The sequence below is a fragment of the Hyperolius riggenbachi genome, chromosome 7, assembly GCF_040937935.1.
Source record: "Hyperolius riggenbachi isolate aHypRig1 chromosome 7, aHypRig1.pri, whole genome shotgun sequence".
Taxonomy (NCBI): Eukaryota; Metazoa; Chordata; class Amphibia; order Anura; family Hyperoliidae; genus Hyperolius; species Hyperolius riggenbachi.
The window spans coordinates 99,709,561-99,731,288 of NC_090652.1; the positions used below are offsets into that span (position 1 = coordinate 99,709,561).

General features: G+C 44.5%; 1 protein-coding gene across 1 annotated transcript in view; it reads left to right on the forward strand.

Moving 5' to 3' along the window:
* USP31 (ubiquitin specific peptidase 31) overlaps positions 1–21,728 on the forward strand; it is a 141,846-nt gene that overhangs the window by 115,599 nt on the left and 4,519 nt on the right. The window contains exons 11-15 of the mRNA XM_068244449.1: positions 4,679–4,808; positions 9,676–9,795; positions 14,143–14,368; positions 15,905–16,063; positions 18,583–18,735. Of these exons, the coding sequence (XP_068100550.1) occupies positions 4,679–4,808; positions 9,676–9,795; positions 14,143–14,368; positions 15,905–16,063; positions 18,583–18,735 (788 nt within the window). The remainder of the gene's footprint in view (positions 1–4,678; positions 4,809–9,675; positions 9,796–14,142; positions 14,369–15,904; positions 16,064–18,582; positions 18,736–21,728) is intronic.

Consider the following 21,728-nt stretch of genomic DNA (forward strand, 5'->3'; position numbering starts at 1 on the left):
CCTCGGCGGCGGAGTGTGTGCATGCGCACTACACCAGACTTGCTCAAGTACCTGGACTCAGCAGAAGATCCAGGTGGCGAAGGAGGACAGCGAGGGACTGATTAGCCTGAAGGGGGCTGGAGGAAGCCCCAGGTATGTATAAAACTTTAATTTCATCTGTCTCATGTTTACTTTGATACACAGTAGTACTATACTCTACATATGCACTCCCCACAGAGCTGCAGGGAATCCACTGAGAATGTTGTGCACATTGAACAGAGGTGTTGTCTGTCACCCATAAACCTTGTTCAGATTGTGCATGAAGAATGTGTAATAGAGGAAGAATCTCCTCATTCCCCTGCAGAGTACCTGCACATCATTCTTACATGCACCCACACTTACATTGCCTAGGGCCTGATAGATTTTCTTTGTTCCGGTCTGTACCTTTTACAAGTACCCTTACCAAGGACTAGTTTTAGCCTAAAGGGAATAAATATAGTAGTCTACATATCCTTCTCACTTCAGTTGTCTTGTAAAATTCCTAAGCGTTGGCAGTTAAGAGACGAATTTCACGTTACATACTGTTAATCAACAAAATTGTAATATGCAAATTAGAGGAGTCGGAGTTGGTGGAATCCTAAACTGAGGAGTCGGGAGTCGGTGGATTTTTGGACCGACTCCACAGCCCTGGTTTCTATTAGCTTCATTGTACCTTGCATTTTGCAATCCGTTAGCAATCGGAATCAGATCGCAAAACGTGGGGTAGTGGAAAAGGGCCCTAAACTGAGCTTGCTATAGATGGTAAAGGCAGCTTAATAAAAAGTCCTTTGTCTCCAGTGGTTACCACACATAAACAGTCTGATACCATTCATATTCTTTATCATAACCATAAACCCAAGCAAGTGCAGCCTTTATCTTCTGCTGCAAACATGTGTAGCTGGTGAGTACAGCAGCATGTGTCTGGATTATACCTTAAAGCGAACCTGAACTTCATCTCAGATTAGCAACAGCATAATAACCTTTAAAGAAAAACAATACTTTGTTATGCTGGGTATACACCATGAGATTTTTTTGGCAGATAGATAGTTCGATAGATAATTTCCAACATGTCCGATTTGATTTTTGATCGTCTTTAGATTGATTTCTTATAGAAGTGAATGGAAATCGATCAGAAAAACAATTGGAAAAATGATCGGAGAGCAAATCTGCTGCAAAACCTTATCGTGTATTCCCAGCATTATATCTGATAGAAATCCTGCAATAAATCTGCAGTTTGTGTACTTCCTGCTTTTATGGAAGCAGACATATTGTTAACATCCTGTATTCACAAATGCAGCAGTCAGCTGACACGACTAAGTGATCAGATTACAACTTGCGCTTAGTCACAAATGAGGGCGAATTACACAGACTAAACTCTCTAACTATATACGGGGTGCATTTCTCTGTTTTTCTTCTGTCCAGTGCAAGAGTTCAGGTCCACTTTAAGACACGTACCCACAACACAACTTTTCGTGCAACTCCCCCAAGACCGACAGGTTTTTTGCCATGACAAGCGATCAATTCTGCGACTTCATAATGTGAATACATGTGGGCGATTACACAAACGTGGATTACAGCTGTCACGGTGGCTCGGAACTACTCCTATGCAAAGTGCCGCGATCATTTGAACTCTCTTTCGCACCCATTGTGTGCCGTCGCGTGTTCCTGTGGTAGGAAGATGGACACCGGGGAACGCTCGTTTGGGGGGTAGATTTGCCTGATTTGCCCTGTTCCATCTTCTTGTAAGTGTGTTGCTTTACATTGCTCTGGGCAGGCAGCAGACATCAGATTATTCCCAGCACAGATGCAAAATCCAGATTCCTTCAAACGTATGATTGATTCAGCGTGTTATTCTTGCATGGTCCAGGCCTGGCGATCCTGTGAACGCTGATTATCTTCACACCATATTCTCACCTAGAGCCGCAGCAAGCCATTTGAGGAGAAAAGCAGGAGAGCGTTTACCCTCTGCAAGTGTGGCCTGACAGCTCACAGCTAGGAGCAGTCTACCACTTCCGACTTATTCCACTCATTAACACTATTACCCAGAGTAATGACAGGCTTGGGGGAAATCACATCTCATCAGCCGCTTTAATCCGTTACCACCAGAAGCCATTTTCATTTACAGCAGCACAGCTACGACCAGGCTGAAGCTTTTCTTGGCCTCCTGAGCAGTTTTATATGAGCAGAAGCAGAGCATGGATATATTGTGCTTTGCCACTGCCTTGTAGGGAATACAAAACATAGACATAAGGCTTACCTGTTTACTGCATTTATTACTACTATCATCTATGTTGTCTAAAGTGTTTTTAAATATTTGAATCTCTATTTCAGGCTTGTGCTGTTTGAATGTTTTTGTGGAATATATCATAATTCTCAATGGGTATATTCTTTATTAGACAACATAACCTGGCTGGCTGAGTTTGCAAAGCTGGCTTCCTGTGCTAATGTCAGATACAGTGCAGTTAGACTGAATAGCAGTCTGTGGTTTAGGGCCCGTTTCCATTACATGCGGTGCGGCCACATAGCTGCATCGCACGACGGGTGTCCTAAAAGCAATGCATGGCAATGGAACAGTTTCCATTGTGTGCAGAGTGGTCTGAAACGATCCGAGAATCTGCAGCATGCTGCAGATTCTTGCACAGCCGCATCCCCACGCCGTCCCCTCCATACACTTCCGCCTCCTGATGCGGAAGTGATGCGAACGGCAGTGGAAGTGATGCGATGTGGCGAGGTAGCTGCATTCGCATCACTATGATAATGGAAAAGGGCCCTTACCCAGAAGCCTTCCTCCTTAGTCACCTGCAGGAATTAGTTGGGGAGGAGCTAGGAGGAGCACCAACCACATTTTTCTAGTGAACACAGAACATACTCTGCTCACCCCCTTCCTTTACACTACTGGGGGGTGTGGAGGAAGGAGATGAGTATCATCACGCTCTGTGTGACAATGGCTCCAGCTTTGCTGGCAGCTCCATACTTTGTGCACAGTTCTCTGGGTCATGTGACTGACTTTTCCAAAAGGGAATTTCTCTGGAACAACTGTATCAACTGTCACAATTGTGTAAGGGCAATATTACCTGATTTACCTTTTGTTTCTCAATAACAAATCTCTGTTGTATGTGATTTTTGTATATTCTTTGTATGTAACTACAGGAATATATTTTTACATAAAGATTCTGGTCTAATGGTTCTAATTATTTCAATGAGTGGTAACTGTTACAAACGTATAACCGTGGTTTAGAAACCTATATTGCTGACTCGTGGAGAAGTATGTTTTATTACGTAATTTAAAAAAACAATGGGTTCAGAGGGTCCCAGTGCTGGAACGGCGAAATCGAGGGCGGTATGTGGAAGCCTCTGGATCAAGGGTCAGAAACCTTTTTCGCTGAGAGAGCCATAGACCCCACATATTTTACAATGTAATTCCATGAGAGCCATACAATATGTTTCAAACTGGGACAGTGCACATGCGCAGCAGAGGGCTCACGTCCCTGTTGCCATGGTGATGTGTATACAGTTGATCCGCTGGGCAGTGGAAGTGTCAGACACGTCTTCAGCTTCTCTTGGGTTTCAGCAACATCAGCAATTTCCCCGAGAGCCAGACAGGAGAAATACAGACGAACAGCTTGTACAATTAGCTAGCTGACTTGGGGGTTGATTCACTTTGTAGGACGAGATCCCTGCACTTTGGCCCAATAGGCTGCCTGTCAAGTGACGGGCAGCCTATTGGGCCAATCAAAGTGCAGGGATCTCGCCCTGCAAAGTCACTGGACCTGACAGGGTCCAGAGTGTGACAAATGGAACAGTTATTTGTTTTGGGGGGAGCGTGAGTAAGTTAGTAGTACATGCTACAGCAATAGCGTGCCTACTTGAAAATGTTACTTGCGCTGCCACACTATGCTGCACCGCTTGAGCAGTGTAGCTTAGTGAATCAACCCCTACTGATTTGTCTGTGAGCCAGATGTAGCCATCAAAAGAGCCACATCTGGCTCCCAGCCATAGGTTCCCTACCCCTGCTCTGGATTATCCAGAGGCTTCCCTCTGTGGTAAGTAGCTAATTTCTCTCCAAATTTGCCTTTGGGTACACTTTAAGCTCCCTATATAAGTTATAAGTGACTGTTGTGCTGATCCTCAGCCTCTCCTACTTTCAGCCAGGCCAAAGGATCCAGAACACAGGCATTGGCTGATTGCTGCACTAGAATAAAAGATATTGGGGTTCAAGGTTTCCATTGCTGTTATGGCTATATAATTCAATTGTTCACCAACCACAAATGCCGTCCCTCCTGTATTTTTTAGCAATTGCATTTTGGGTCATGTCAATGTGAGGAAAAAAAAAAAAAGAATTGCACACTAAGCGCTGTGCTATGTGATTTTTTTTTTCCCTGCAATTAACTCTTCTTTTTTGGCAGCAATACAATTAAAAGAAACTCAAATGCAGCACCAAAAATAAAAATCACATAGAAACGCATGGAAAAAAAACGTTGCTTGGCAAAATTCACAGTTGCCTAACAGTGCGTTTTGCAATAGCAGTTTGCAGCGGAAAATATTCCTTATAGCTTTATGTGCACATAAGCAAATCATTATATCTCCGAGATGCTTGAGTTTATATTTTGCCTTGGATTCCCCCTTCAGTCATGTGATGCTCCCTGTTGTTGTCTTGCAGTCTCTTTGGTAACACAGAGGAGGAGTATGTGCCAGACTCGGAGAGTGTACGGCTGCAGCGGGAGCTTCACCACCAGCCGCAGTGCTGCAGCCTCTCGCAGTGTTTTCAGCTGTACACCAAAGAGGAGCAGGTGAGCTGCCTGACATGTTGCTGGTCTGCAGGCTCTGTCCACACAACACTGATCTTTCATTAGCTAAAACAGACCATTCGTTATTTTTAGCAACACCATGGGTGACCCCCCCCCCAAACCCCACCCGTATCTATAGTACCTACTGTTACCGCTGTTTCTTTTATGGCCTCTCTTCCATCCCCCCACAAATTAAGGTGAAGCTGCTGCGGGATTTGATTGGTCCATTTTAAAACTGCATAAATTTGCATCAAGTCAAAATTATTAGAATCTTGATCATCCCTATTCAAAAGTTATAAGGTGCTAATCGTCCAACATCCCCCAATCTCGCTCTGCAGCCCGCCACCACCCAAATACAAGTAGAAAACTAGATTGCTTAGAAAATGGCTCCACTGGTGTGTTTTATTTTTAAAGGCAATAGGATGGCTGGCTTCTCTCTTAAAAAAAAACAAAAAAAAACCTACCCCTGCTCATCCTTACTAGCATTGCTTAGGCAGGAGCAAAAAAGCCTATTCATAGCAACATGTTAAAAGCAGAATAAATGGTAAGCAGGTTGCTATAGGCACATCTTGGAGCTGTCCTTTTATATTTAGTTGTCTATCCAGTCACTCTTTCCAGACTCCTTTTTTAACCACTCTGGGACCACGGTGTCAAATTAAGTGTTTCCCTATTATACATAGCCAGACATAGGTATCCCTAGTATAAATAGCAGGGCTTAGGTGTCCCAAGTATAGGAAGCCAGCAATTACCTCCCATAGATCCAGCGAGGAGCAACTCTCCCCACCATTCAGCCTCCCACTGCCACTAAGTTTCTGGTCCCGGCTTGATGACCTCATCAAGCTGGGACCCAACACTAGAGGAAGTGCGAGGCCGGATGCTGGGCAGAGCGGAGGGATTGCGACGCTCGCTGGAGGAACGTCAGGAGAGGTGAGTGGATCCTCCTTCTGCTGCCGCATAGTGAATACTACGATTGGTGGCAGATCACATGATCAGGAGCCAATCGCCATGAATCCTGATCAGTGAGGGGAGAGGTCAGCTGTCATATGACAGCTGAATTTTCCCATTCGGCTGCGCGCAGCTGGACAGTTACGTCCATTCAGCAGCACAGGACGTAACTAACGTCCTTGGTCCCAAACGGGTTAAGAGCAGAATTTCAGTCTGCCATAACATACAATATAATGTGTTTCCCTATTCTTTACTGCATGTGTAATTATCCTATTCAAAGTACAGCAGTACTTGCAAATGCCATTAAGCCTTCCAAGAAAAGTCAAATGGACTTTAACCCTTTTAGTAATGCTTCATCAAATAGTTTTTTTTGTCCCTAGAAGCTTTAAGGGTACGCCTAATCTGTTGGAGCAGAGGGGTAATTTTGACTGTCGTTCCACTTCAACCACATCACCGCTAGAGGTTGTTTTTACCTTATGGACCCAGAGCAGTTTTGATATTTTAGCCATGACCTTATTTAATCAGAGATCATGATTTTGCTACTTCTGACACCAACTCTATTCACATAACATGGACATTTTAAGCTTACATTATTTCAGAAACATTTACTTATTAAAGGGAAAATAAATTATGGATTGATTCACAATCTGATGCCTCCAACACAGTTCATGATCAATTAGGGGTGAGCCTAACTGTTTACTGTAGCACCTTGTAACAACCTGTGCAGATAGGAATAACATGCTAACTCCTTGCAGATTGTGTTCCAGGCTGAATATAAGTTTGGCATTGTAGTCCTGCAAGGAACAAGTGCTGACAAAATTCATGTAAGGCAGGGGGCACACTTGCCTGTTTTCCTGGGGGTTTTCTGCACTGCAAAACTGCTTTAAACTGAGAATGTTAATCAATGGGCCACTTCACACTTAATTCGTTTTCGCACTCAGAATAAAAACTGTAACATCCTGCAGGATAATTCTGCACATTTTGCCAGTTTTCTCTGACCATTACATTAGCTGCTGTGAATAAAATGTGTGCGTTTTTCTATATACAAACACACATAGTGTGCGGAAAATGCATGCAGAAAAAACGAGTGCAGAAAATGGAGACAAGTGCGTCCCCTGCCTAGAGGAGAAATAAAATGCTATAAACATTACTGTGCTGAATTGTCTGCTATTACATGCTGTTTATGTACTGTTAAATGTTATCTGACTATAATAAAAAAAAAAAACCTGTAATACAAATTGCACTACTTTTTTTTGCAACCATGGCAATCAGGGGAGGAAAGTGCCAAGGAATATGGAGGTAGTTGCCCTCCATACTGCTTATTGTTATTAGGTAGTGTTACTTTATGCAGTGCCAGGAGAAGGTTCTGCAGAACCAGAACTAGAGAGTCCAAAGTGTACACCCCACCCCCAATACTTCCCCAATTGTGCGCACCCCAGTAGAGGTAGCCAGACCTGCACCCATTATTAAGTACATACTCGAGTAGCGTATAAGTCGACCTGAGTATAAGCCCAACCCCCCAAACTTTTACCTTGTAAACTTGGAAAATTGATCATGTATAAGCCGGGGGTAGAAAATGCAACAGCTACTGTTGAGTTTTAAAGCGGACCTGAATTCTTGCACAGGACTGAAGGAAAACCTATAGAAATGCACTTTGAATGTACTCGGGACCCACTCAGGGCTTATAGCTCAGGACACAGCAAGGAATCCTCTGTCTCATTTCTATGACTCCTGGGCCCATACGCAATTGATTTTTTTCACCTGAGTTATCTCCTAGGAGATAATTTTCATATTCTCTTTAAATTTGCAGCATTTTACAATTGAAAAAAGTATCAAAAAGTTGGTGAAAAAAGTATTATCAAAACTATTTTGAGTATTTTCTTGCATGCTGGTAGCTTAAAAAGCATTTTATGACAAGTTGTGAAAATATCAACTTGGAGAAAACTAAGGAGAAAAAGTGAATTGCATATGGGCCCTGCAGTGTTGCATGGGTACCACTAGAGGGTGTCATAGCGATAAGACTACGGTATAACCAACAGTTACAGAGGATTTCTTTGCGGTGTGTCCTGAGCCACTGATATAGCTGGGAAGAGCGGCGTGAGAGGGCGGAGGAAGAGCAGAGACATTGCGGGAGAATCACAGTACATGCCGACCGTGGCCCGGGCAGCAGCCAGCTGGTGAGAGCAATGCGGCCAAGCCTCTCCTTACCTCACTTCATGCCGCGAGCTGCTCGCCATAGCAACTATACATGCTGCTCTGCTTGGACGGGATGGCTGCACACAGCCCATAAATCTGCATTTACAAAAGCCCATCATTCAACTCCTCTCTTCCTATGGCGGGTGGGGCTGCTCTGATGGGCTTGCAGTTTAGTTACAAATGTATAAGTCAAGACCCCAACTCTTGGGCCACTTTTTGGGCCCAAAAACTCGGCTTATACTCGAGTATATGGTAGGTTCCACCCTGTATAGATAACCAGATGTGCCCCCTTTCCCCAGTATAGCTAGCCAGATGTGCTCCCTGTATTAGGTAGGTTCCTCCCCAATATAGATAACTAGATGTTTCCTGAGTATTAGGCAGCCCCCTTATGCCAGTATAGGTAGCCTGATGTGCCCCCGGTATTAGGCAGCCCTCTTCCCCAGTATAGGTAGCCAGATGTGCTCCCAGTATTTGGCAGCTCCCTTCCCCAGTATAGATCACCAGATGTGCCCCCAGTATAGGTAGCCAGATGTGCCCCCAGTATTTGGCAGCTCCCTTCCCCAGTATAGATCACCAGACTTGCCCCCAGTATTAGGCAGCCCTCTTCCCCAGTATAGGTAGCCAGATGTGCCCCCAGTATTAGGCAGCCCTCTTCCCCAGTATAGATTGCCAGATGTGCCCTCAGTATTAGCCAGCCCCCTTCCGCCAATATTAGCCAGCCCCCTTCCGCCAGTATTAGCCAGCCCCCTTCCGCCAGTATAGATCGTCAGATTTGCCCCCAGTAAAGGTAGCTAGATGTTACTCACCTATTGGTGCCGCCGGGATCCCTCTTCAGCCTATTGCAGAATATCCTTTCCATGGCTCCCACCAACGACACACGTAATTATAGTTTCCAGTAGAGGGAGTCCTAGAGAGGAGATGCTGAGACAAGGCTGAAGAGGAGCCTGGAGGCGCAGGTGAGTAAAGGCTACAGGCACGCTCTGCTCTCAGATGTACTGCAATGGCTGGATGAGGTGGGTGCACAGGCGCGCCCTCAAGAGTTTGGCACCTAGAGTCTGGTAGCTAGCTAGGGTCTGCTTCAGCCTGGTCCAGGCTTTATGTGATGTGACCATACCTAACTAAATCCCTACAAACCAGATTTCAGTGTAGAAGCTGGTGTATGGTGGAGTGGGTGTGAGCGTATGTCCTTACTGCTGTACCAAGAGCTGACACTAACCACTTCAGGACCTGGAAAGATGCATTTTGTGTGGTCGTTAGCTTCTGACGGGACATGTAGGAAACTAACATTCACAAACACAATGTAGCTTTTCAATATCGCAGTCCTGAATTGGTTAAGTGGATAGAAGTTTATTTTAGATTTACTTTTAGAAAAACTTTAGGTACACAGCTTTCTGCATATGTAAATAGATTACGTTATAGCGCCAGTATAAAGTTGCACTTTGTCCCTGTTCCGCTAGAAGCTTTAAATCATAGCTCACGAGATGTCGCTTGCATAAATTGTGGGAACATAAAAATAGACTTCACATCTGGTCCTTTCATTCTGGAGGCATGAAAAGGATTTAAATATTCACTCGCTGAAAGTTTGCGGCGAGTTTTATGAAGTGTTATAGACAGATGTAGAGGCTGTTATTACGTTCATTCTTTCAGTCAGCGCATTTGCTGCCTATGCTATGTTTATGTTATGCTTGTCAAATCCGTCTGCCTCACTGCTTATGCCGCCTATTTGCAGCTGGCTCCTGGCAATGCCTGGCGCTGTCCTCACTGTAAACAGCTTCAACAGGGCAGCATTAAACTCAGCCTGTGGACCCTGCCTGACGTACTTATCCTGCATTTAAAGAGATTCCGACAGGTAAGATTGCCCCCCCCGCTGTATGTGACTAACATTGCCATGGTGGACTATACTGCACTAACCAGTCTTCTGCCAGAGACGCCTGCAGTCTGTGGCTCTATTATATCTTCCTTCCGCTTGGAAGTATGCCATTTATTCATGCTACATCAAATATTATTTAATCAGCACTTCTCGTGATCTCTAAATGAGGCTACTAGCATGTTTTGTCTTTTTGCATATGTGTTTTGTTTATTCTTTTCAGCACTGAAAAATAGGTTTTAATTAGGAACATAAATTAGTACAAATACAGTGGTTTGCAAAAGTATTCGGCCCCCTTGAAGTTTTCCACATTTTGTCATATTACTGCCACAAACATGAATCAATCTTATTGGAATTCCACGTGAAAGACCAATACAAAGTGGTGTACACGTGAGAAGTGGAACGAAAATCATTCATGATTTACAAATCAATAACTGCAAAGTGGGGTGTGCGTAATTATTCAGCCCCCTTTGGTCTGAGTGCAGTCAGTTGCCCAAAGACATTGCCTGATGAGTGCTAGTGACTAAATAGAGTGCACCTGTGTGTAATCTAATGTCAGTACAAATACAGCTGCTCTGTGACGGACTCAGAGGTTGTCTAAGAGAATATTGGGAGCAACAACACCATGAAGTCCAAAGAACACACCAGACAGGTCGGGGATAAAGTTATTGAGAAATTTAAAGCAGGCTTAGGCTACAAAAAGATTTCCAAAGCCTTGAACATCCCACGGAGCACTGTTCAAGCGATCATTCAGAAATGTAAGGAGTATGGCACAACTGTAAACCTACCAAGACAGGGCAGTCTACCTAAACTCACAGGCCGAACAAGAAGAGCGCTGATCAGAAATGCAGTCAAGATGCCCATGGTGACTCTGGATGAGCTGCAGAGATCGTACAGCTCAGGTGGGGGAATCTGTCCATAGGACAACTCTTAGTCGTGCACTGCACAAAGTTGGCCTTTATGGAAGATGGCAAGAAGAAAGCCATTGTTAACAGAAAAGCATAAGAAGTGCCATTTGCAGTTTGCCACAAGCCATGTGGGGGACAAAGCAAACACGTGAAAGAAGGTGCTCTGGTCAGATGAGACCAAAATGGAACTTTTTGGCCAAAATGCAAAACGCTATGTGTGGCGGAAAACTAACACTGCACATCACTCTGAATACACCATCCCCACTTTCAAATATGGTGGTGGCAGCATCATGCTCTGGGGATACTTCTCTTCAGCAGGGACAGGGAAGCTGGCCAGAGTTGATGGGAAGATGGATGGAGCCAAATACAGGGCAATCTTGGAAGAATACCTTTTGGAGTCTGCAAAAAACTTGGGACTGGGGCGGAGGTTCACCTTCCAGCAGGACAACGACCCTAAACATAAAGCCAGGGCAACATTGGAATGGTTTAAAACTAAACATATCCATGTGTTAGAATGGCCCAGTCAAAGTCCAGATCTAAATCCAATCGAGAATCTGTGGCAAGATCTGAAAACTGCTATTCACAAACGCTGTTTATCTAATCTGACTGAGCTGGAGCTGTTTTGCAAAGAAGAATGGGCAAGGATTTCAGTCTCTAGATGTGCAAAGCTGGTAGAGACATACCCTAAAAGACTGGCAGCTGTAATTGCAGCAAAAGGTGGTTCTACAAAGTATTGACTCGGGGGGCTGAATAATTACGCACACCCCACTTTGCAGTTATTGATTTGTAAAAAATGTTTGGAATCATGTATGATTTTTGTTCTACTTCTCATGTGTACACCACTTTGTATTGGTCTTTCACATAAAAATTCCAATAAAATTGATTCATGTTTGTGGCAGTAATGTGACAAAATGCGGAAAACATCAAGGGGGCCCGAATACTTTTGCAAGCCACTGTATATCAGGATTTGGTGTTTTTAAAGAGGAACTTTAATCAAGGAGTGAACTTCATTCCAATCAGTAGCTGATACCCCGTTTCTCATGAGAAATCTTTACCTTTTCACAAATAGATGGGGGGTCTGTATGGCTGATACTGTGGTGAAACCCCTCCCACAGTGTGATGTCATGATAGTTTGCTGTCTGTGAACCTTGTTGCATTGTGGGAAATAACTGTTTTTCCCAACTGCTAAGCAAGCAGCGGCTCCCACTGGGCATAAAACTATTAGTAAATGAATATTCTATACAGATCACCTGGCAGAACTAAAGATGTCACCACTAGTGATAAATTTCAGGTAACTGGCCTTGAGTTCAGTAAATCGGGGAGAGGAAAGATTTTACAATGGGCTAACACTGACTAAATTATCAATAAATGAATACTTTAAAAATAAGCAATTTTATTGATTATTTTCATTAGAGTTCCCCTTTAATGTAGAATTCTATAGCAGTAGTAGAGCATTGTCCCCAGACATGAGTATATAATTACTGCCCTGTTCTCTAGAGAAGAATCATACCTTTACTCCACAACAGCAAGTTGGGACCTGCCTTGGGCTAGTTTCACAAGCTCAATGGCTGTTACCCGTTAGGCCTTAATCTCATTGATGCATTTTGTTAGCGTTTTTCCAGAATGAAAATGTGCATGCTAGTGAAAATTAATAGGATGGTTTTACACAAAATTTACACATTTTCGCATGCAAATTCAATTGAGAATTCTCACACGTAAAATGCAAGCATGTAGTGGGAGCTTTGCCTTAAGACTAAGCTTGATTCATCGGGCGGCACTGTGGTGCATGAGTGGTGTACGGAGACGGCCTACGGCTACAGCCGAGGGATACATCTTTTTCTGTAGTGAAGGGAGGAGGGACAACAGCATAGCAAAGGAAGAAGCAGATTTCAGTGGGCGGGGTGAGGAGGGGAACAATGAGTTTAGGCTACACTCAGGTGTTGCTGTCACTAAAGCTCTGGTGTCCCGGATTGCCATGTCACCTTGGGAGGCACCTGTACACACAGTAGATTCTCAACCAAGACAGTTCTGAACAGCTCCGTCAGCCAAGTGTCCTCTAGCTTGTCTACTCGGCTTTAAAAAATATGTTTTTTGGATGACCTCTTGGAGAGGAAAGCAGGAATTAATAAGTCACTTAATGTACAGGCTCAGACACCTTTTATATGTATGTAGTACTTAGAACAGTTTTAAATTAGTTATGCATATTTTTCCCATAAAAATAATGTAGCTTAAACAAACTAAAAATGAAAACATCCTGTTGCATTCTTCCTCAGCAAACACCAGTTGTCTGCTTCCTTTCCTTCCAGTCAGAATGTAGCCACATGTCCCTATTAAAGATGGAGATTCTTGATAGGCTATTAGTGAGCAGGGAGGCATGGCTTCTGCTGACAGAGCAAAAAATGATGTGGGCGTGAGCAGGTGACTGTAAAGCTACCCATACACTGCGTCGATTTCCTGCCCATATACAGCAGATTCGATCACTGTGATCGAATCTGCTGTGAAATGGATAACGCAAATGTTGACCAATCTATTCCGTCGATCTGTCCCGGCGAAAGATTTTGCTCGATTGCAGGCTGGTCACGAGCGCGTTGTTGGATGCGGTCGACCGACGCAGCAGAGCGGTAGTGATAAATTACCTGTCCGCTGGCGCGAGTCCCCGTCCGTACTGACACTTACTCGGGCTGACTTGTCTCCTCATTACTTCCTTTCTCCTGTGACAAGCCGAAGTTTAAACGGTGGAGCGCCCTCTACTGTTTGTACTTGGTTTGTCACAGGAGGAGACAGGAAGTAATAAGGAGACAGGCCAGCCGTAGAAAGTGTCAGCACGGATGGGAACTCGCGCTGGAGGACAGGTAATGTATCACTGCTGGCCGGAGGAGCACACAGGGCGTCGAGCAGGCAGCAGCTCCACAGCTTGTGAATCGATTTCAAGCTAAAATCGATTCAAAATTTGTGTGCAGTAATGGGCGGCCAATAGAGCCCGCTGTAATCAGATTCGATCAGAGAGGGATCTATCTGTTGGTCGATCTGGTGGCAATCGACCAGTGTATGGCAGCCTTAAGTTGCTGAGGTGGACTTGAGGATCTTGGAACTGATGCAGCAGTTATTACTATTTTGAAGAAACTACATTTTTTTTAATTTAACTTTTTCTTGAGTGTGTGTGTAACTAATTTATAGTGCTACTCTGTTAAATGCACCTGAACTGTGTCAGAAATTGGGCCTTAAAGTGTACCTGAGATGGGGATTGAATGAAACAATATACATACCTGGTGCTTCCTCCAGCCCCCTCTGGCCTGATCACTCCCTTGTTGTCCTCATCGTTGCCTGGTTCTTCCGCAACTGGCCCATCTCAGGTTCCCTTTAAGCATCAGAATCCTGTGTATGAGTAGAATGATCACCTGTGCAACTATTTTCTCTTTAGGATGGAGATCGAAGGCTGAAGCTGCAGAACATGGTCCGCTTCCCATTAATGGGGTTGGATATGACCCCTCACGTTGTGAAGCGTAGTCAGAGCTCCTGGAGCCTCCCATCACATTGGTCACCCTGGAGAAGACCCTATGGCCTAGGACGGGATCCTGAGGACTTTATATATGACCTATATGCTGTTTGTAATCACCATGGAACCATGCAGGGGGGTCACTATACAGGTATATCAAATACCCCTGATGGGGCTAGTTTCAGATTTGCACTGGTTTCCATGGGCCTGTAGCTATGCCACTGACATTACGTAAACCTATAAATTACATTTTGTTAAGTGGAGTCCTCTCAGCCAGTGATGTCAGATCGCTTCAACCAGAAAGCATTGTTCTCACTTACCCCGGTTGCCATGTCAAATCACTCATGCGCAGCTCATCCCCCCCCCCCCCCCCACACACACACACACGTATAGGCCATGTCACAAACCAGTGTAGCGACGCATCTGTGCATCCTCGGCCCTGTAATGTTGCCTGCGGGTGGGAAGGGGCCAATCTCCACTGGGCAACATGCCTCGTACATGTGTAACCATGCTTTAGATACTCCTAATTTCTATTTTTGCATAGGCAAGATTGGCATCCAGGTGATAGGTCTGCTTTAAAGTAGACCTGTAATAAAAAAAAAGTGCCCCTGGGGCTCCTGCTCAGCCATCTTGATCCCACGCTGGCTCCCTAGAACCCAGAGCGGCAATAATATTTACAGTTGCCTCTGTGCACACACGCAGTGGTAGCTCTCCACTCGGGTCCGCTCTACTGCGCAGGTGCATGCGGCTTACGCTGTGCAGTATAACGAAACCGATCGAGCTCAGTTATTTCTGCCGAAGCCCGAGCCAGCAAGCCGCCAGCGAGATCCTCAGGGGTTCCAGCGCTGGACCCCCTCTACTGAAGAGGACAGGGAAGCCTCTTTAGGATCCAAAGGCTTCCCCCTCTCAAGGTAAATACTCTCTAGGGGCTCTTATTTAAGCAAGAGGTGGTGTAATATTTTCCATGGAGGTAGGAGGCAATCCATCAAGAAGCTAGACCAGTTCTACCGAAAAGTGACACTAGAAGACTGGTCTACAGATGCAAATGTAGAGAATAGATGGAGGAATAATAAGCATTGGCCTTTCCATTATATCTGTTAATAGATCATTAGCACATTTAACAAGCTGTAGAGTGGTCTTGGTAGTAGCCAGATTGAGGATAATCAGACTGAAAGATAAAGTTACTGGAAGAGGGGTCAGCTAATACTGTTTAAACTGGGGGGTCCAAAGCAGCTTCAGGATTTTTTCAGAGGCGAGAGATTTTATCACAAAGGGGATGTGATGCACGTTACTGGAGGAGTGACACAAAATGAACGAACTGAAGCCCGGCACCATATGGTGAAGTCACTTTGTTTTGTCAGTTTGCCCGTTGACGTACGTAGCCATGTCCGTTTCGTCCATGGCAGGAGGAGGACTTGGGGGATGGAAGTAGGTCATTTCTTAGCTGCTGATTTGGATTGTGTGACTGTTTTTTGTGTGAGTACGTTTTTAAGGATGGTCAGGAAATGCCCATTTCCGATTCCGTGGAAATTCAGAACTTACCTTCAAATGCTCTTTTTTACTTGGGTTTGGGTCAGGTTTATGTAAACTTCTTCATAATTGGAAACTAAACATAACGACAAGCTTGAGTAGACTGAAGTGCTAAAGAAAAACATCTAACAAGTGAACCATTTCTTTTGTGTCTCAGCCTATTGTAAGAACTCAGTGGATGGCATGTGGTACTGCTTTGATGACAGTGAAGTGCAGTTACTTGCAGAAGACGAAGTGTGCAAGCCAACAGCTTACATCCTATTCTACCAGCGCCGGGCAGCTGTGCCATCCTGGTCAGCAAATAGTTCTGTGGCAGGTATGGCGCTAACTACTTTAAGGTTCACTATAAAATTTAAATAAGCGTGAGCTTTTTTAACTCTTTGTACCCACTGATGCAACAATAAACGGAGAACATTTTTTCACCCAATCATTGGTGCAGCGGAATTTTCTTTTCTACTGATTAAATACACTGATACTTTAATCATTTAAATTTTAAGTGTATTCACCCTTTCCAAACCAATATGCAGATCACGCACGTCCCCCACTCCAGCACTTTAAATCCACTTGGTGGGGGGGGGGGGGAGGGGGGGTTAGCGCATTGACCAGTTGATCAGAGGGGCTTGGCACTCTGCCAGACTAGATCCAATGGCAGAGCAGTCATCAGGGAGCCCAAATGCACCCATGCAATATTTGTATTACATGGCAAGGCGCCTGATCAGCTGTGATTAGATCTAAAGGGGTTGATGCCGTGTTGGATTATATCTGATTATTTAATGCCACCAGCGGCAGCCATGTTGCTCCTTGTCAGACTGTGTCTGACATCATGAGCTAAGGGGAGCAATCTACTGTCAGACCAATTGCGAAAGTGGATTAGAAAGGGCTACAATTGGTCCCTTATGAGTAATGCAGTATACATGCTAATATAGCCTATTTTATAATACTTGGCATGTCACGTCTAGTAGGCATAGTAAGGGGTCATTCACACTTGTCATAGTGATTTTTGCATGCGATTTCCTGCATGGACACATTTTGTAAATCTGTGTTGATGTAGAATTGAACGGGGGAATACAGCATAATTCGATTGGTTCATTCTCAAGCAGCATAAATTGTCACATGATTTTGCATCAACTCGGACGTATTTGCATCTCTCATTGACCATCCAGTAGATCCAGTAGTGGCTGAATAGTGTAATGGTTAAGGGCTCTGCCCCTGACACTGGAGACCTGGGTTCAAATCTCAGCTCTGCCTGTTCAGTAAGCCAACACCTATTCAGTAAGGAGTTTCTTGGGCAAGTCTCCTTAACACTGCTACTGCCTACTGAGTGCGCTCTAGTGGCTGCCTCGCAAGCGCTTGGAGTCCGACAGGAGAAAGGCGCTATACAAATACTGCAATTATTATTATCCCTAATTTGTAGCAATATGAGGTATAATTCCAGAATAGTGTAGAGACAATGTTTTGTGAGGCTCTTGGAGGGACATTGTTACATGGGATTGTTCAATGTACTGGTTAAAGCACTGCAAAAACATTTTTTATGCTAAAGATAAATAGTAAGGATTACTGTGTATGTACTAGAATTGTTTGTCAGCTGTTTTATCGGTTTTCACCAGCAGATGGAGTTTCTGCTATGCGTAGAAGAGGACAAAACACAGGAACATTTTTTTGTTGTTGTTGAAACTGTGCAATACCTGATATTTTTTAAATATAATCTCAGTATATGAAAATGTTTTACGCTGCAACCCAGGAATAACAGTAGTTAACAAAGACTGGATAAAAAAACAAAGCCAGTCCAGCTATATGGTCAACAGCTAGCTAATTGACCAGATGAAATATATCTTTATTGGCTGGGCATAATTTCTAACCTGGGTCAGGGGAAATGTTTTTGTTGAAGTACTTGCTGATGACCAATCACATTTCTTTAAAGTTATCTGAGCACTTGGGATTCTTCAACTTTACAAAAATGTCATATGATCCTCCTCCTAAGGGAGCTTTGTAAATGGTGTATGCTGGGGGGGGCTCCTAGCCCCCCACCCCTCCGTCTATATGCCCTGCCTGCCAGGATATGTATTCACATTAAAGGCTGAGTCACACTGAGGAGCTTTTCAGCACAATTTCAAGCGCTTTGCTGATTGCCGGTGATCCCCGAGTAGAGATGATGCTCAAAATTCCATAAATAATACTGTTGCAGTGTTAGAACACCCGGAGTCTTAGATCTCCTGGTAGTGTTGGTGTTTGAATTCAGCAAAGTGGGGTTCTGAACCCGAACACTCGCATCCAGCACCATTTAGCCACAGAACAGCAGATGGGTGCGTTTTTATTTAACTCTGATACTTCCTTCTTGTAAGCTCCGTGGAGTCGGGTTAAATGGAATGAACCCGTCCTACTGTTCGGTGCTGAAACAGTGCTTAATGTGAGCGTACGGGTTCTGAACTATGCATTGTGGAATTTGAATGCCAACGTTATCTCCTGGGGCAATATGACAGAAAATAAAAAGTTCATGCAGGCACATAGATCACAACAATGTGTCAGCATACTAGAAGGCGTCTCTGGGAAATATACAAGGTATTTGGATTTAGCATGTAAAATGTTTTGTGGTGATATTCTGTAACACCAGGAGGTGGCACTGTACTGTTAAATAGCGGCCAGTGCCTCTTCACTGTCCCCTCACTGAGGCTGTATGTATAAAATCATTTCTGAGAGGCAACAAAATGTATCTGTTTAAAGAGAAAAGGTCAACCATTTAAAAAAAATGCATTGAAAAAATTTACATAGATGGTCAGACTTATTAACTAGGTGATGGTGGCTTTTTTAGAGTTTAAATAAATGTGCTCTTTGCAGGTTCCACAAGCTCATCGCTGTGTGATCATTGGGTTTCCAGGCTCCCGGGCAGCAGACAGCCTAGTATTGCTTCTGCTGCATCTTCTAGACGGACCTCACTGGCATCACTAGCAGAATCTGTAGAGCTGACAGGAGAGAGGAGTGAAGACGATGGTGAGGGTCAATGGTTATGTAGACTGAAGCTTCAGTCCTCCGATAGTGATATGTAAATATTTGAGAGAACACTGATGGGATGAACTCAACTTCTTACTTTTTTATTTTTAGTTTGTTTCTTTTCCCAGTGCCTAAAAAAAAAAGTCTGTCGGGAATGCCATTCTCATTTGTAACCTGTATTTTTGGATTTTAGTGGAGCCCACATGTACAGCTGTGTCCCACAAATCATTTTTTACACATCTGTGACCTTTAACAGTCAGATAAAAGCAAAAATTAAAAAATAGCAGGGCTAAGGTGTTGACTACAGCTCAAGGCTTCCAATCTTAGCTGCTAGACCTGTCTTCATAGTTAGTAGGTATTTGACCTCTGGCCCTTCATGGCACCTAGCTGACCCCATGTCAGTTCAGAATACTGTGACACACATTGGCTTGTCAGAGCTCTCCTCAACTAAGACTAGGTGAAGTCTGCCATCTAGTGGTCTGGGAGAACTGCGACTACCCCGATGTGTGGTTGGAGACAAAGCTTTCCAAACTGTCAGTGGAAATTCAGACATCATGCCAACAAACGTTGATTCAGGTGATACCTTTAATGACCAACAGTACATGGTTTATTGCAAGATTTCAAAACGTTAGGTTTCTTCTTCAGCCGTTACAGGTGAAACTCAAAAATTTGAATAGCGTGCAAAAGGTCATTTATTTTAGTTATTTGACTTTGAAGGTAAAACGGACATATGGAATAGGAACCCTTTGAAGGTGTTTTGGATTCATTAGCTGGTTAGAATCTGACACTTTGAGCCTAGAGTATTGAACATTTTCACAATATTCTAATGATCTTAGGTTTTGATTTTAGGATTCTCATAAGCTATAAGCCATAATCATCAAAATTATAACAAATAAAGGCTTGAAATATTTTGCTTTGCATATAATGTTTATTTCATATGTTAGTTTAACTTTTTAAGTGGAATTACTGAAATAAACATTTGCACAATATTCTAATTTTTCACATTTCACCTGTATACAGAATCAGAATCAGATTTATTTCGCCAAGTACAACATGAGTTGTACCCGGAATTGGTCTCTGCACAACAGGGTCGGTGGTGGTACAGTAGCAATAGTACACAGATGCACACTAAAACATACAGCATACAGATAACGTACAGTGATGCAAACAGTGGTACAATGCATACACAAGCAAGAGTAGCGATGCAACAGTGGTACAATGCATATACAAGCAAGCGAAGCAAAGAGTAGTGATGCAAAAGTGGTACAATGCATATACGAGCAAGGAAAGCAATAGTATCAGGCGTAGGAGGATCCATTGAAAGATGGGCCCAAGAGAAAAGACCCAGGGGAAAGGACCAGGGGTAATCCGCTGCCGTCTATGGCACTCAAAACGCTTTGCAGCGATACTTTGAATCAGATGCCTTCCTGACCAACCCAGGGAAGAGAGAAAGAGAGAGAGTAGAAGAAAGGGAGAAAAGACGATAGAAAAAGTGAAAGAGACAGCAAAAGTAAGAGTTTGACCCCTTGGGATTGCGGTTGTGGTCAGTTTGTGTTCTTTTTGGCTGGCTTGCAGCTGTGGTGGATCCACGACTGCCGGTCCAGCGACGACTTAGTAGTAGGACAGTGTGCCAGCGTGAGATGCAGGTGGAGCAGGGCCTAGCAACCAAGGGGCCAGGAGGGTCCCAGTATGTTCAGCGGTGGAGGGCCTGGCTTCCAAGGGGCAGAGATGGGGGTCTGGCTCCCTGAGGGATCTCGAACTCGCCAGGGCAGCAGTGATGTTTTTGGCAGCAGTGATTTATTGGCAGCAGTGAGGGCTGGAGGCATCTGAGAGCCTCATGACAAAAGCATTACACATGCAGAGGTGGCCTGCGTGTGCTCAGGTGGAGTCTTACCTACATGGCAGCAGTGGCAACGGGGTACCGATGCGCAGATCCGGGCACGTGGGTGGCCAGATTGAGGCAGTGAGGTTCCTGGGCCACCACGTGGGTGGCGGCCGCTCAGCTGGTTCAGTGATGTTCCCCAAGCGAGTCTCCGACATCCCCAGCTTGCGTCCTGGCAGGCATGTGGTGCGACCGCATGGTTGCAATGAGCGGGGTTTGCTCTGGCGTCTCGTGCTTGCGCTGGGTGCCTGGTGTAGCTGATGGTCGACTCCGTCCTTGGTGCTGGAGCTGAGGAGGTGCTGCTGGGGGCTTTTCGCTGGTCCCTCTGCGTGTACCTCTGCGTTGATCTTGCTCAGCTGATGCGGCTCTGCAGCTGATTCTAAGACCACGTGGGCGGCCATCCCATAGCCAGGATTTAGCTCCTGCAGCGCTGATTCACAGTGCGCCCTGGCTGTCCAGGAAGCCCAGCACTGCATCCCTGGATCCCCAGAGGCGGGGGGATCCATCCCGTGAAAAGGAGATGGTGCTGTTGGGGGGAAAGGGGATAAAAGAGTAGAAAGGCCGGAGCCCTGTGTGCCAGGCAACCCTCTTACGGCGCCATCTTGGATAACAGAACTGGATCAGAACCGTACCCATCGTAGCTGTACAGTTAGCCATTAAAGGACCTCTGTCGCGAAAATCATAAAGTTAAAATACATGTTAACGTATACAAATAAGAAATCCGTTTCTTCCAGAGTTAAATGAGCCATAAATTACTTTTCTCCTATGTTGCTGTCACTTACAGTCATTAGTAGAAATCTGACATTACCGACAGATTTTGGACTAGCCCATCTTCTCATAGGGGGTTCTTAGTGTTTTCTTTATTTTTAAAAGCACTTAGTGGATGACAGTTGCTCCATCCAACTGCAAAAAAAGTGTACGGTGAGCTGGGAGGCTGTCCAGCATCATTGTATAAATCTTTTCAGGGAATGTCTTTATAAAGAATGTAGGCCATGCTGAGAATCCTCCATGAAGAGATGGACTAACCCAAAACCTGTCGGTAGTGTCAGATTTCTACTACCTACTGTAAGTGACAGCAACATAGGAGAGAAGTAATGTATGGCTCATTTTA